General features: G+C 35.7%; 1 protein-coding gene across 3 annotated transcripts in view; it reads right to left on the reverse strand.

Annotated features, from left to right (window-relative positions):
- Window positions 1-15552, reverse strand: part of SNCA (synuclein alpha) — a 136744-nt gene that overhangs the window by 112053 nt on the left and 9139 nt on the right. For all 3 annotated transcript variants that reach the window (XM_082461929.1, XM_082461928.1, XM_082461927.1), the window contains exons 3-4: window positions 12922-12963; window positions 2875-3017 (exon numbers count right to left, since the gene is read on the reverse strand). In XM_082461929.1, the coding sequence (XP_082318055.1) occupies window positions 2875-3017; window positions 12922-12963 (185 nt within the window). The remainder of the gene's footprint in view (window positions 1-2874; window positions 3018-12921; window positions 12964-15552) is intronic.

Genomic DNA, 15552 nt, shown 5'->3' on the forward strand with positions numbered 1-15552 from the left:
TCATGGGCTCTGCCTGTTGATGGGCTTTCATGATCCCACTAAGCCCTCTGGTGTGTGTATGTGAGTGTACATTTTTCTGGGAAGAGGGTTCATAGTTTCTATTATGTTGGCAAGGATCTGGGACACAAAACACATTAACTGCCTTTGTGCTAAAATCTTGAGGGTCCCTCTGAACTTTGGAAATGGAATAAAGCTGTACATAGAATTATAATTTCAGATGGAAACAGGAATTAGTATAATTATTAGCATGAGTAATAAGATAGTTTGAAAAGCACAGTCTGTACAAAGGAATACTGCTATCATCGACCATACATTCAAGTATTAGCTGAAGAACTTCACTGGAAGCCCAGTCCAGATTTTCCAGAAGTAGCATCAATTGTCCCAGACAATGTAACTACATGTGATAAAATCTCAATATGTCACAGGCTTTCAGTCCTTCCTTTTTATTGACATTTTAATGATCCATCAAGGTAGGCCTGCTACATAGGATTACACGGAGTGGAAACAATCCAGTGTAGTCTGTCAGCAAATAAAGATACTTTGTTATAGTTTGCAGGATATCTATTCCAAAACATTTTGATGGTAATTTTTGGGTGGTTGAAGAGCCATGGTTGCTATAGTACACAGATATTTACTGAAGACACAGAAATAAAAGTCACTCTGCTTATCACTGATTTCCTTCCTTCTTTTCCTTCTTAATGTAATAAATATTCCTTAATTGTCTCCTATGTGTCAGGGCACTCTTCTAGACACTTGTGAAATATCAGTGAACAAACTAATATCTTCTACTTTCGTGGTGCTTACATTTCAGAACGGGAGAAATAAAATAAACGATATGCATAAAAATAAGTTAGCTATTATTTTTAAAGGTGATAAATGCTTTGGCCAAAAATAAAAAAAGAAAGAATAGGGAAATTAGGAATACCAGAGATGAGGAGAATGGTTCCAATTTTAAATAGGTCAGAGTAGGCCTCACTGAGAAGGTGCTGATGAGTGAAGACCTGAGGAGATGAGGGAGTGAGGCAAAGGTATAATCTTGGGGAAGAGCTTTCCAGACAGTGGGAAGAGTCAAGGCAAGGGTATGCTTGATGTGTTCAAGGAATAGCAAGGAGGCACTTTGGCAGGGAAAAAGCAAAACTCATTCTGCTGCTAATCATGTTACTGACAACGGTTTAATCTCAAAAATATACAAACAGCTCGTACAACTCAACAACAACAAAAAACAAACAACCCAATCAAAAAATGGGCAGAAGACCTTAATAGTCATTTCTCCAAAGAAGATCTACGGCCAGTAGGCACATGAAAAGATGCTCTACATCACTAATTATTAGAGAAATGCAAATCAAACCTATAATGAGGTATCACCTCACACCAGCCAGAACGGCCATCATTAAAAAGTCTACAAATAACAAATGCTGGAGAGGGTGTGGAGAAAAGGGAACCCTCCTACACTGTTGGTGGGAATGTAAGCTGGTGCAGCCACTATGGAAAACAGTGTGGAGGTTCCTCAGAAAACTAAAAATTGAATGACCATATGATCCAGCAATCCCACTCCTTGGCATATACCCAGACAAAATTATAATTCAAAAATATTACATGCACCCCTATGTTCATAACAGCACTCTTCACCATAGCCAAAACATGCAAACAACCTAAATGTCCATCAACAGATGAATCGATAAAGAAGATGTGGTACCTATATACAATGGAATACTACTCTGTCATAAAAAAGAACGAAATAATGCCATTTGCAGCAACATGGATGTAACTAGAGATTATCATACTAAGTGAAGTAAGTCAGAAAGAGAAAGACAAATACCATATGATATCACTTATATGTGGAATCTAAAATATGGCACGAATGAACCCATCTACACAACAGAAACAGACTCACAGACATAGAGAACAGACTTGTGGCTGCCGAGGGAGAGGTGGGGAGGGAGAGGGATGCACTAGGAGTCTGGGGTTGGTAAGTGAAAACTATCACATTAAGAATGGATAAACAACAAGGTCCTACTGTATAGCACAGGGAACTATATCCAATCTCTTGGGATAAACCATAATGGAAAAGAGGATTAAAAAAGAATGTATTTATGGATATAACTGAGTCACTCTGCCATACAGCAGAGATTGCCACAGCATTGTAAATCAACTACACTTCAGTTAAAAAAAGAATCATTCTGCTGCTGTGGTCAGGAAATTTGTAAAATTTCATCTTCCAGTTGACACTTCATTGTCTATTGCTTACTTGTTTAAAATGAAAGTCATAATAACTCTTGAATAATCTTCCTAGAGTCTCACATTTGTCAAGAAAGGCAAAGTCAGAATTCTTCTGAGAATTTAAAAACCACCCCAAAACAAGGATCTCTGGTTGGTAATGTAGTTTAAGTCTCTCAGTTTCCACAGACATATATTTGGCAATGAACTGTTATGTAATAAGCAAATCTGCCCTTTAATAAGAGATGATGTCACTATAAAGAAATCAAGTAAAAGATCTTCATTTTTGAACATTTAGAGATCGGGCACAAAGCATTTGCTATATTCCAACAAAGGGAAATTCCAAGATTCATAGCTAACATAAAAGCACCCATTCTTTCTGAATGTCACTGTTCTTTGGGGCATTTGTTAAACTGTCCATTTCATTAAGTTTTTTCCAGAAAATAAAACAATCATGATTATTGTACAATTTTCATGGCATTTATCTGGGTGAATACCTCCAAAAAGAACACACATATAAAGATAGTACATTTTTATGAGGGAAGGTCAGTCAGCCCTCCCACAAGTAAGCATCTTATTCCTGCCTAGCGCCTTGCCTGAAAACTCACCGCGATCCACAAGCTTACATATAAAACAAAAAAATGTACACAGCCATACCTTGCCCAACTGATCCTTTTTGCCAAAGCCAGTGGCAGCTGCAATGCTCCCTGCTCCTTCCACTGTCTTCTGTGCTACTGCAGTCACCCCTGTCACCACTGCCTCTCCAACATTTGTCACTTGCTCTTTGGTCTTCTCAGCCACTGGAATAAATCAAGAATGACAGATTAAGGGATGATGGACCGATCGCCACTTAAAATAATTTCATTTCCACTAGACATCAACTTCTAAAGGCCTATATTTGCACACGTAGATAACTAAAGAGTCAGAAGAAATAAAAGCTACCGAGATTTCTAAGTGAGCGTGGCTTAGCCAAACATATCAACAGAATCTTTGCTAAGATAGTCTGTTGTAATCATGCAGATATTAAGAGGTGTTTCAAGCTTAATGATCACAAATTTAGAACCATAAGCAATTTCAGTTTGGTTTACTTTTTATTAAGGAAAGTTTACAGAAAGCAATGCTTACAGGGGCAGTTGTATCAAACTTAGCATGAAATTTATTTCTTTATTTCCATTTCAATGCCAATTCTTTGATCTCACTCAGCATGTTTGTTTCATCACACCTTCTAAGTCACAGAACACATATGTGCTCTCACACGTCAGAAATAAACAAGAGTAAGGGAAGATTACGAAGGAACTTTGATCCTTTTATGAAACATCAGGTAGTTGAAACAGAAGGGGTTTTAGTGATGAGATTGATTTTCAACCATTTTAATGGGAACAAAAGAGCTAGACATAAAGTATGAAAATGAAATGGTTTGTTGAGCACACTTGCAAGTTCTTTTCATTAAAAAAATATGCGGACTGCCCTGGTGGCACAGTGGTTAAGAATCCGCCTGCCAATGCAGAGGACACGGGTTCGAGCCCTGGTCCGGGAAGATCCCACATGCCACGGAGCAACTAAGCCCGTGCGCCACAGCTACTGAGCCTGCATTCTAGAGCCCACGAGCCACCACTACTGAGCCTACATGCCACAACTACTGAATCCTGTGCGCCTAGAGCCTGTGCTCCACAAGAGAAGCCACCGCAAATAGAAGCCCATGCACTGCAACGAAGAATAGCCCCCGCTCACCACAACTAGAGAAAGCCTGCGTGCAGCAACAAAGACCCAACGCAGCCAAAAATAAATAAATAAATAAATTTATTAAAAAAAAAAATATATATATATATATATAATATGGTGATTCAGTAGGTTTTTAAAAATAAGTTAAAATTTTAAGAGGGTATAAACAGTTTGGGATTAGACTTAGAAGAGATTTAATCTCACATCAAAAATTCTCTAAGACTATATCTGATATAACTGTTGATTTAATCTTTCTATATTACCTCCATACAAATAATAAAGGAAGTTGCAATTAAAAAGTTTGTTTCAATTAAATGAAGAGTTTTATGAAAAAGAGGTAAAAGATGAGATTCTGCACTGTTAACAATTTCAAGGTCAAGAGAGAAACAAAACAACCCTTCACCTAAACTTTATAACATTTACACTCATAAAGCCTGGGTCTTGCATTCTTACCTTTATCTATGTAATGTCTGCCATCTTTTCTGAGGAATTCGATGAGTTGCACTATGTTAGCTATTAAGTGTTATGGGCTAGTCACATGATTATTGTACAGATTTCATGTCACCAGTTGGGAGAGGCCAATGATTAAACAGTAATCGTGTGGACAAAACAACTGGGTTCTGAAAACACTATGTAGGTCAAGGAAGCTGAAGAGGTCTGTGAGGACAAAGAGTCTCACTCCTCAGTCTAGGCAATGTGGGGAAGCAGAAGTGACCCTACAGTCTAAAACCAGGACGAGTTCACAACAGGTGATATGGTTGATGCCTGCTAACTAGTCATGGCTATTCTCAATGCAAAGTTCAGTTTAAATGCCGGTGAAAAGCTGTACTGGAAATCTCATGTTTTTAAACATTTACAGAATGTTGATGCTTTAAAAATAGTGAATTATGGGCTTTAAGTTTTCATTTTTTTCTTTTCTAAGAACATGAATAGAAAATTTTACTTGAAAATGAACATTTCTTGTTACAAAATCACAAAGACAAATATAAATTTTGATCTTTTTACAGACTCATGTTTCTGCCAGCCACGAAACTTTATTTTTATAATTCTAGATTTACATACATATACACTTTTTTAATGCACATAAACTGCACAGTAAAATGCACTTTGTACTTCATTATAATTTTATTAGATCTTATCACTGTAAGAATAAGTAAATTAGTTACATTACAAAATGGCAGAGTTTACATATAGCAATGACAGACACATTTTAAAAGATTTCTGTAGGACTTGATTTATCTAGTAGATTATTCACTGACCTTGAACTCCTTTGTTAAAACCCACCTCAAATGTCAACCTCCATGTTAAAAACCACTCCTCCCAACAAATGTCCTTGTTCCTCCTCCTGTGATCCCATAAAATTTTAGGCATATCTTTACTACTGAACTGTTGTTTTGCACCATAATTGTTCCTTGCCCAGTATGTCTCTCCACCTCCAGCATGCACATATGTGTGTGCGTATACAAACACACACACACACACACATACACACACGAACCCCAAAATCCATGTTTACATTTTGTCACTCTGGAGAAGACTCAAAATTTCTGACTTTGTCAACAGTTATCCTTGCAGCGCATCTCCACAGTCTCCATTAGATGGTAGTATTAGTTGTATTCTTTAATTTTTACCACAGGCTCTGAACCTTGAAACGTGCTTATCTGCTTTCTCAACCACATGGATTCTCCTTCAACTATTAAAATGGAAAGCTGTTACTCTACATAGGCTCCCTTCATACAGCATAGTCTACAACTGTCTGATATCCATTTCTTATAAAAATCATACTTCATAACATCCCATTTACAGAAGGTCCCTAGAGGGCAGTTTATATATATCTTGGATTGCAACAGAGGAAACGTAAGCTGAATACTTGTTTTTTTAATTTGATGATTAACTTAATTTTTTTTAACATCTTTATTGGAGTATAATTGCTTTACAATGTTTTGTTAGTTTCTGCTGTATAACAAAGTGAATCAGCTATACATATACATATATCCCCATATCTCCTCCCTCTTGCGTCTCCCTCCCACCCTCCCTATCCCACTCCTCTAGGTGGTCACAAAGCACAGAGCTGATCTCCCTGTGCTATGCGGCTGCTTCCCACTAGCTATCTATTTTACATTTGCTAGTGTATATATGTCAATGCTACTCTCTCACTTCGTCCTAGCTTACCCTTCTCGCTCCCCATGTCCTCAAGTCCATTCTTGAGGTCGGCGTCTTTATTTCTGTCCTGCCCCGAGGTTCTTCAGAACCATTTATTCTTTTTAGATTCCATATATATGTGTTAGCATACAGTATTTGTTTTTCTCTTTCTGACTTACTTCACCCTGTATGACAGACTCTAGGTCCCTCCACCTCACTACAAATAACTCAATTTTGTTTCTTTTATGGCTGAATAATATTCCATTGTATATATGTGCCACATCTTCTTTATCCATTCATCTGTTGATGGACACCTAGGTTGCTTCCATGTCCTGCCTGTTGTAAATAGTGCTGTAATGAACAATGTGGTACAAGACTCTCTTTGAATTATGGTTTTCTCAGGGTATATGCCCAGTAGTGGGATTGCTGGGTCATACGGTATTTCTATTTTTAGGTTTTTAAGGACCCTCCATACTGTTCGCCATAGTGGCTGTATCAATTTACATTCCCACCAACAGTGCAAGAGGGTTCCCTTTTCTCTACATCCTCTCCAGCATTTATTGTTTCTAGATTTTTTGATCATGGCCATTCTGACCAGTGTGAGGTGATATCGCATTGTAGTTTTGATTTGCATTTCTCTAATGATTAGTGATGTTGAGCATCCTTTCATGTGTTTGTTGGCAATCTGTATATCTTCTTTGGAGAAATGTCGATTTAGGTCTTCTGCCCATTTTTGGATTGGGTTGTTTGTTTTTTTGATATTGAGCTGCATGAGCTACCTGTATATTTTGGAGATTAATCCTTTGTCAGTTGTTTCATTTGCAAATATTTTCTCCCATTATGAGGGTTGTCTTTTTGTCTTGTTTATGGTTTCCTTTGCTGTACAAAAGCTTTTAAGTTTCATTAGGTCCCATTTTTATTTTTGTTTTATTTTCATTTCTCTAGGAGGTGGGTCACAAAGGATCTTGCTGTGATTTATGTCATAGAGTGTTCTGCCTATGTTTTCCCCTAAGAATTTTATAGTGTCTGGCCTTACATTTAGGTCTTTAAGCCATTTTGAGTTTATTTTTCTGTATGGTGTTAGGAAGTGTTGTAATTTCCTTCTTTTACATGTAGCTGTCCAGTTTTCCCAGCAACACTTATTGAAGAGGCTGTCTTTTCTCCATTGTATATGCTTGCCTCCTTTATCAAGAATAAGGTGACCATATGTGCGTGGGTTTATCTCTGGGTTTTCTATCTTGTTCCATTGATCTATATTTCTTTTTTTGTGCCAGTACCATACTGTCTTGATTACTGTAGCTTTGTAGTATAGTCAGAAGTCCAGGAGCCTGATTCCTCCAGCTCCATTTTTCTTTCTCAAGATTGTTTTGGCTACTTGGGGTCTTTTGTGTTTCCATACAAATTGTGAAATATTTTGTTCTAGTTCTGTGAAAAATTCCATTGGTAGTTTGATAGGGATTGCATTGAATCTGTAGATTGCTTTGGGTAGTAGAGACATTTTCACAATGTTGATTCTTGTAATCCAAGAACATGGTATATGTCTCCATCTGTTTGAATCATTAATTTCTTTCATCAGTGTCTTATAGTTTTCTGCATACAGGTCTTTTGTCTCCTTAGGTAGGTTTAATCCTAGGTATTTTGTTCTTTTTGTTGCAATGGTAAATGGGAGTGTTTCCTTAATATCTCTTTCAGATTATTCGTCGTTAGAAAATAGGAATGCAAGAGATTTCTGTGCATTAATTTTGTTTCCTGCTACTTCACCAAATTCATTGATTAGCTCTAGTAGTTTTCTGGTGGCATCTTTAGGGTTCTCTATGTATAGTATCATGTCATCTGCAAACAGTGACAGTTTTACTTCTTCTTTTCCAATTTGGATTCCTTTTATTTCTTTTTCTTCTCCGATTGCTGTGGCTAAAACTTCCAAAACTATGTTGAATGATAGTGGTGAGAGTGAGCAACCTTGTCTTGTTCCTGATCTTAGTGGAAATGCTTTCAGTTTTTCACCATTGAGAACGCTGTTGCCTGTGGGTTTGTCATATATGCCCTTTATTATGTTGAGGTAAGTTCTCTCTATGCCTACTTTCTGGAAAGTTTTTATCATAAATGGGTGTTGAATTTTGTCAAAAGCTTTTTCTTCATCTATTGAGGGTATCATATGGTTTTTATCCTTCAATTTGTTAATATGGTGTATCAAATTGATTGATTTGTGTATATTGATGAATCCTTGCATTCCTGGGATAAACCCCACTTGATCATGGTGTATGATCCTTCTAATGTGCTGTTGGATTCTGTTTGCTAGTATTTTGTTGAGGATTTTTGCATCTGTGTTCATCAGTGATATTGGCCTGTAGTTTTCTTTTTTTGTGACAGCTTTGTCTGGTTTTGGTATCAGTGTGATGGTGGCCTCAAAGAATGAGTTTGGCAGTGTTCCTCCCTCTACTATATTTTGGAAGAGTTTGAGATGGATAGATGTTAGCTCTTCTCTAAATGTTTGACAGAATTTGCCTGTGAATCCATCTGGTCCTGGGCTTTTGTTTGTTGGAAGATTTTTAATCACAGTCTCTATTTCATTGCTTGTGATTAGTCTGTTTATATTTTCTATTTCTTCCTGGTTCAGTCTCAGAAGGTTGTGCTTGTCTAAGAATTTGTCCATTTCTTCCAGGTTGTCCATTTTATTGGCATATAGTTGCTTGTAGTAATCTCTCATGATCCTTTGTGTTTCTGCAGTTCAGTTGTTACTTCTCCTTTTTCATTTCTAATTCTACTGGTTTGAGTTTTCTCCCCTTTTTTCTTGATGAGTCTGTCTAATGGTTTATTAATTTTGTTGATCTTCTTAAAGAACCAGGTTTTAGTTTTATTGATCTTTGCTACTGTTTCCTTCATATCTTTTTCATTTATTTTTGATCTGATCTTTATGATTTCTTTCCTTCTACTAACTTTGGGGTTTTTTTGGTTCTTCTTTCTCTAATTGCTTTAGGTGTAAGGTTAGGTTGTTTATTTGAGATGTTTCTTGTTTCTTGAGGAAGGACTGTATTGCTATAAACTTCCCTCTCAGAACTGCTTCTGCTTCATCCCATAGGTTTTGGGTCATTGTGTTTTCATTGTCATTTGTTTCTAGGTATTTTTTGCCTTCCTCTTTGATTTCTTCAGTGGTCTCTTGGTTATTTATAGCATATTGTTTAGCCTCCATGTGTTTGTATTTTTTATAGTTTTTTTTTCCTGTAATTGATATCTAGTCTCATACCGTTGTGGTCAGAAAAGATACTTGATACGATTTCAATTTTCTTAAATATACCAAGGCTTGATTTGTGACCCAAGATATGATCTATCCTGGAGAATGTTCCATGAGCACTTGAGAAGAATGTGTATTCTGCTGTTTTTGGATGGAATGTCTATAAATATCAATTAAGTCCATCTTGTTTAACGTGTCATTTAAAGCTTGTGTTTCCTTATTTCTTTTCATTTTGATCTGTCCATTGGTGAGAGTGGGGTGTTAAAGTCCCCTACTATGATTGTGTTACTGTCGATTTCCCCTTTTATGGCTGTTAGCATTTGCCTTATGTATTGAGGTGCTCCTATGTTGGCTACATAAATATTTACAACTGTTCTATCTTCTTCTTGGATTGATCCCTTGATCATTATGTAGTGTCCTTCTTGGTCTCTTGTAATAGTCTTTATTTTAAAGTCTATTTTGTCTGATGTGAGAATTGCTACTCCAGCTTTCTTTTGATTTTGCATGGAATATCTTTTTCCATCCCCTCACTTTCACTCTGTAGGTGTCCCTAGGTCTGAAGTGGGTCTCTTGTAGACAGCATATGTACGTGTCTTCTTTTTGTATCCATTCAGCCAGTCTATGTCTTTTGGTTGGAGCATTTAATCCATTTACATGTAAGGTAGTTTTCAATATGTATGTTCCTATTACCATTTTCTTATCGTTTTTCGTTTGTTATTGTAGGTCTTTTCCTTCTCTTGTGTTTCCTGCCTAGAGAAGTTCCTTTAGCATTTGCTGTAAAGCTGGTTTGCTGGTGCTGAATTCTCTTAGCTTTTCCTTGTCCATAAAATTTTAATTTCTCCATCGAATCTGAATGAGATCCTTGCTGGGTAGTCTTGGCTGTAGGTTTTTCCCTTTCATCACTTAAATATGTTCTGCCACTCCCTTCTGGCTTGCAGAGTTTCTGCTGAAAGATCAGATGTTAACCTTATGGGGAGTCCCTTGTATGTTATTTGTTGCTTTTCCCTTGCTGCTTTTAATATTTTTTCTTTGTGTTTAATTTTTGATAGTTTGATTAGTATGTGTCTTGGCGTGTTTCTCCTTGGATTTATCCTATTTGGGACTCTCTGCACTTCCTTGACTTGAATGACTATTTGCTTTCCTATATTAGGGAAGTTTTCAACTATAATCTCTTCAAATATTGTCTCAGTCCCTTTCGTTTTCTCTTCTTCTTCTGGGACCCCTGTAGTTCGAATGTTGGTGTATTTAATGTTGTCCCAGAGGTCTCTGAGACTGTCTTTAATTCTTTTCATTCTTTTTTCTTTATTCTGCTCTGCGGTAGTTATTTCTACTGTTTAATCTTCCAGGTCACTTATCCGTTCTTCTGTCACAGTTATTCTGCTATTGATTCTTTGTAGAGAATATTTTATTTCATTTATTGTGTTGTTCATCATTGTTTGGTCTTTAGTTCATCTAGGTCCTCATTAAACATTTCTTGTATTTTCTCCATTCTATTTCCAAGATTTTGGATCATCTTTACTATCATTACTCTGAATTCTTTTTCAGGTAGACTGCCTATTACCTCTGCATTTGTTTGGTCTGGTGTGTTTTTACTTTGCTCCTTCATCTTCTGCGTATTTCTCTGTCTCCTCATTTTGCTTAACTTACTGTGTTTGGGGTCTCCTTTTCACATGCTGCAGGTTCATAGTTCCCGTTGTTTTTGGTGTCTGCCCCCCGTGGGTAAGATTGGTTCAGTGGCTTATGTAGGCTACCTGGCGGAGGGGACTGGTGCCTGTGTTCCGGTGGGTTAGGCTGGATCTTGTCTTTCTGGTGGGTAGGACCGCATCTGATGGTGTGTTTTGGGGTGTCTGTGAACTTATTATGATTTTAGGCAGCCTCTCTGCTAATGAGTGGGGTTGTGTTCCTGTCTTGCTAGTTGTTTTGCATGGGGTGTCCAGCACTGGAGCCTGCTGGTCACTGAATGGAGCTGGGTCTTAGCATTGAGATGGAGATCTCTGGGAGAGCTCTCACCAATTGATATTACGTGGGGCCAGGAGGTCTCTGGTGGACCAATGTCCTGAACTCGGCTCTCCCACCTCAGAGGCTCAGGCCTGACACCAGGCCGGAGCACTAAGACCCTGTCAGCCACACGGCTCAGAAGAAAAGGGAGGGGAAAAAAAGAAAGAAAGAAAATAAATAAAATAAAATAAAATGAAGTTATTAAAATAAAATATAAAATATTATTAAAATTTTTTTAAAGTAAAAAAAAAAGAAAGAGAGCAACCATACCAATAAACAAATCCACCAATGATAACAAGCGCTAAAAACTATACTAAGATAAACATAAAAATCAAAAACTAGTCAGTAGCATACAGCAAATCCCAAGTCTACATTTGCTCCCAAAGTCCACAGCCTCGATTTTGGGAATCCTAACCACAAGGCCACCAGGGAACTCCCTGTTTTAATTTTATACCCTAATTTTTTATCAAAAATATGTATAAAATAGTCATATAAATACTTTTCTCCACTAGCTGCAAAAATGTAGCTCAAGATAGATCCACTATAAAGTGATAGTAAGTAACACCTAGATAATATATACTATTTGCCTTCAGTAGTCTATGTATTTATATATATTCATTCTTTTACAGATGAGGAAACTGAATCACATAGAGGTTATGAATCTTGCAGAAAAATCACACAGCTAGTAAGGGGTAAGCAGAAATTCGAACTAAAGAGGTCTTGCTCCAGTGTTTATGGCCTTAACCACAATACTGTATTAATATTCCCGTTTGATTTTCCCAATTTCTATTTTATAATTTATCAATAGGAGCATGTTATTTTTCTGAAGCCTTGTTATGTTTACTGTTTTCTGATGATATGAATTATATTTCTGATTATATCTCTTCTTTTACCACACCTGTCAGAAAGCTTGGAGTACGTACAAAATGAAACTCAATCACAGCAAGTCTGTGGGCTTTTAAAGTTGTTAAATTGTGATTTTTCCCTTGATTTTTCTATTTCTATCATTATCCTCCTCCTCTTCCTCCTTATCTCCACCATAATTTTCATAATTTTTGCTATTCATTTATTGTAATCTTCTTACAGACTTATTCAAAATCTTGGTGAAATTAGGCCAAACAGAGATAAATACAATAAGTAATTTACTGATCATCCCAAGGGTGTTTCCTAAAATGTCTTCTGAATCATCAAGGAAATGTTATAATTCGTATATTGTAGTGTCAGAATATTTCAATATACACTACAGAAAATTTTAATTCATTCCTTGTAAATGGCAATCCTTATATGATATTTATGCTATTGGTTTGCCAAGAACACTAAGTTGGTCTGAATACTCAAATCTACACTACTATAAATTAAACAATTAAACTGGTTAATTCAGTCATCATTCTTGACAGTTACACACATTGTGCTTTATTTATTTACAACAAATACTTAAACTATTTAAAAATATTTAATAAAGAATCAAGATTTTAAAAAAAGATTAAAAAAAAAAAAAAGAATCAAGATTAAACAAAGCTGATGTACACTCTGAATGATCAGTGCTAGGGCTATACTGCTTACTAGGTATTTTCAGTATCATCCCTGGATATAAGCTCCACGAAGCTTACCTGTTGTCACACCATGAACCACTCCTTCCTTAGTTTTGGATCCTATAAAAACAAACAAATTGAAACCATAAGTCTCAAAGTCGCCTTTACTGCTAATGAGCTACTTTGAAATACATCTAATGGAAAAACAGTATCTCAATCTTCAGAAGCCCATGTGTTAAGATATCCTCAGGGGGGCAAAAAATCTAAAACAAAGAAATCCAGCAATCACTACAACAAGTAGAAGAAAGCAATGCTAACAGGATACTTTCCAATACGATTTTAGCACACACTGATGACTTTTCAACCCGTGTCCCACTTCACACCTCAACTTACAGAAGGGGAAAAAAATGGTGAGATAACACTGGGGCTGGGTGGGAAGGTGATTTTGGATTCAGAACTGCAGAAGCTCTACCAAAGTACAATACAAAAGAGAGATTAGGTAACCCATGAAACATAAACAGATGGGGGAGGGAGAGGAGGAATTCACATTTGTTGAACACCTATTATGTAAAAGGTATTTTACATCTCATCTCATTTAAGTTTTGTAATACCCATTTCATATCATGCCCATTTTATTCCATATGCAGCAATTACAAATTAAAGTTAAATGATTTGCCTAAAATCACATAGGTAATAACTGGCTACAACCACATTCAAATTAAGGGCTCTATGACCCTAAGCCCATATTTTCTACGAAGCCAGGCAAACCTTTAGAAGGAATGCAGTATTTTATCATTCAAGTATGATTAATGCCAGCTTCAAGAAGTGGCAAGATAGGAATTTTCCCCAAATCTTGACCATTACTAAGCTTTTACACAAGTAATTTATTAATATGTGTCATTATAACTAAGTTTGTGAACAATTTTATTCATAAGCCCTTTAATGTTGGATTTTTTAGTGTAATTGATACCAGCTTTTTCACAAAATGTTTTTGAAGAAAATAACAACAAAATGAAGATTCATTTGAAAACTACCCTATAAGTCAAATAAAGTAGTTCTATTAGACAGAGAAGAATGTAAGGAAATTAGGCCATAATAACTTGGAAATGATTTAAACCTATATTTGGATATTAAGATAGTCACCAATCTTCAGTTTAAAAACGCACTGACTTATAAACCCTTACTGAGTATACTAGAAATAACTGTAAACACATTTTACAACAGGAAAAAAGGGTAAGAGAGCCTCAGTTCCTTATCAAATAAAAATCCTTACCAATAAAATTAATATATAAGATTAATTAAATAATCTCTAAGAAGCTGGTTCTTAAACTGGAGAGTGCAGCAGAATCAATCAAGTGGAAGCAAGGTTAAAAAATGTTGACTATTGAGTCAGAGTTTCAATATTCAGTAAATATCAGGTACAGATATTTGCATTTTTAATAATCCTCATGATCTAATGCAGGTAATACACGGATCAAATTTGAGAAACACTGGTCTGAGGCAGTTTCTAGTTCCAAATTTATTTAGAAGTACATATCAATGATATAAATAATATGATGATCAATAAGATGATTTAAATAAATATACATGATCATATTGAAAATTTTCATTGAATTTTTTAATAAAAATATATAAATAAGGCATTAAGTATAACTTGCATGCATTATATTTAAACTTGCACTGTACAAAACAGTCCAGCTAAGTTTCTACATTTAATAAAGCAATTTAAGTATATTTAAGAACTTCCAATTTGAATGTATTTAAGGACCTCTAATAAATATACAGCATAAAATGAAATACAGCCTTGTAGTTAAGAAAGTGAGCTCTGGATTCTGATTTTCTGGATTTAAATCTTCACTTCACTACATAATAAACAAATACACATCACACGATCAACATGAAGATCAAAGCAAATAATACATGTACAGGTCTTAAAACAGTGTTTAGTACACAGTACTTAGTAAGTGATAATTGTTATTATTTTTCTTATATAATATTTGTAAAGAGATTTTCAGTTTAAAACACAGGACAAATCACCATATCATAAACTCATATAAATGAAATTGTGCAGTTGTTAAATATGTTAAAGGTTACAGGATAGTATTTTACATATATGCAGTATGAAGTGTGTGTGTTTGTGTGTGTGTGTATTTTTCAGGCAATGATCACTTTGCATAGTATTGTGGAATCATAAAATGACTGCACACAAGCTGAGGTGAAGCTATAGAAAGTGATCTTAATAATCAATGAGGAAAATTCTGATTAATCAGTGATAGAAATGACTGTTGTTCCATGACCTTTAAAATTTTCTGTCAAAACATTAAAAATTCTTCTAGTCATTTAAAAATGTACAGGGAAATTAAAAACTAAGTAAAGTAATATTTATTTTGTGTACTGTAATTTAAAACATTGAAAAGTGTTTTATTTCTCTGTAAAAAACTTATGAGTGGTTTAAACAGTGCTTGTCTTCTCCCCATTGTATAACTTTCAATATTGAGCTGAGGATCTTTTCTAGGTCTTAGAAAATTGTCACACTCCTTCATAAGTTTGGGTCAGTTTCCAAAATCTTAGCTTTTGTATTTTTAATGTCATGATGTATCTCTGATGGTTTCTTTCATGTGAGGTGTTTATATGGCACCACTTCCTCTGGGACAGCTTCAGCCTACTCATCACAAACACATTTTCCATGTGTGTTGATACCTTCACCTT

The sequence above is a fragment of the Balaenoptera physalus genome (genome assembly GCF_965194825.1).
Source record: "Balaenoptera physalus genome assembly, chromosome: 5".
NCBI lineage: Eukaryota > Metazoa > Chordata > Mammalia > Artiodactyla > Balaenopteridae > Balaenoptera > Balaenoptera physalus.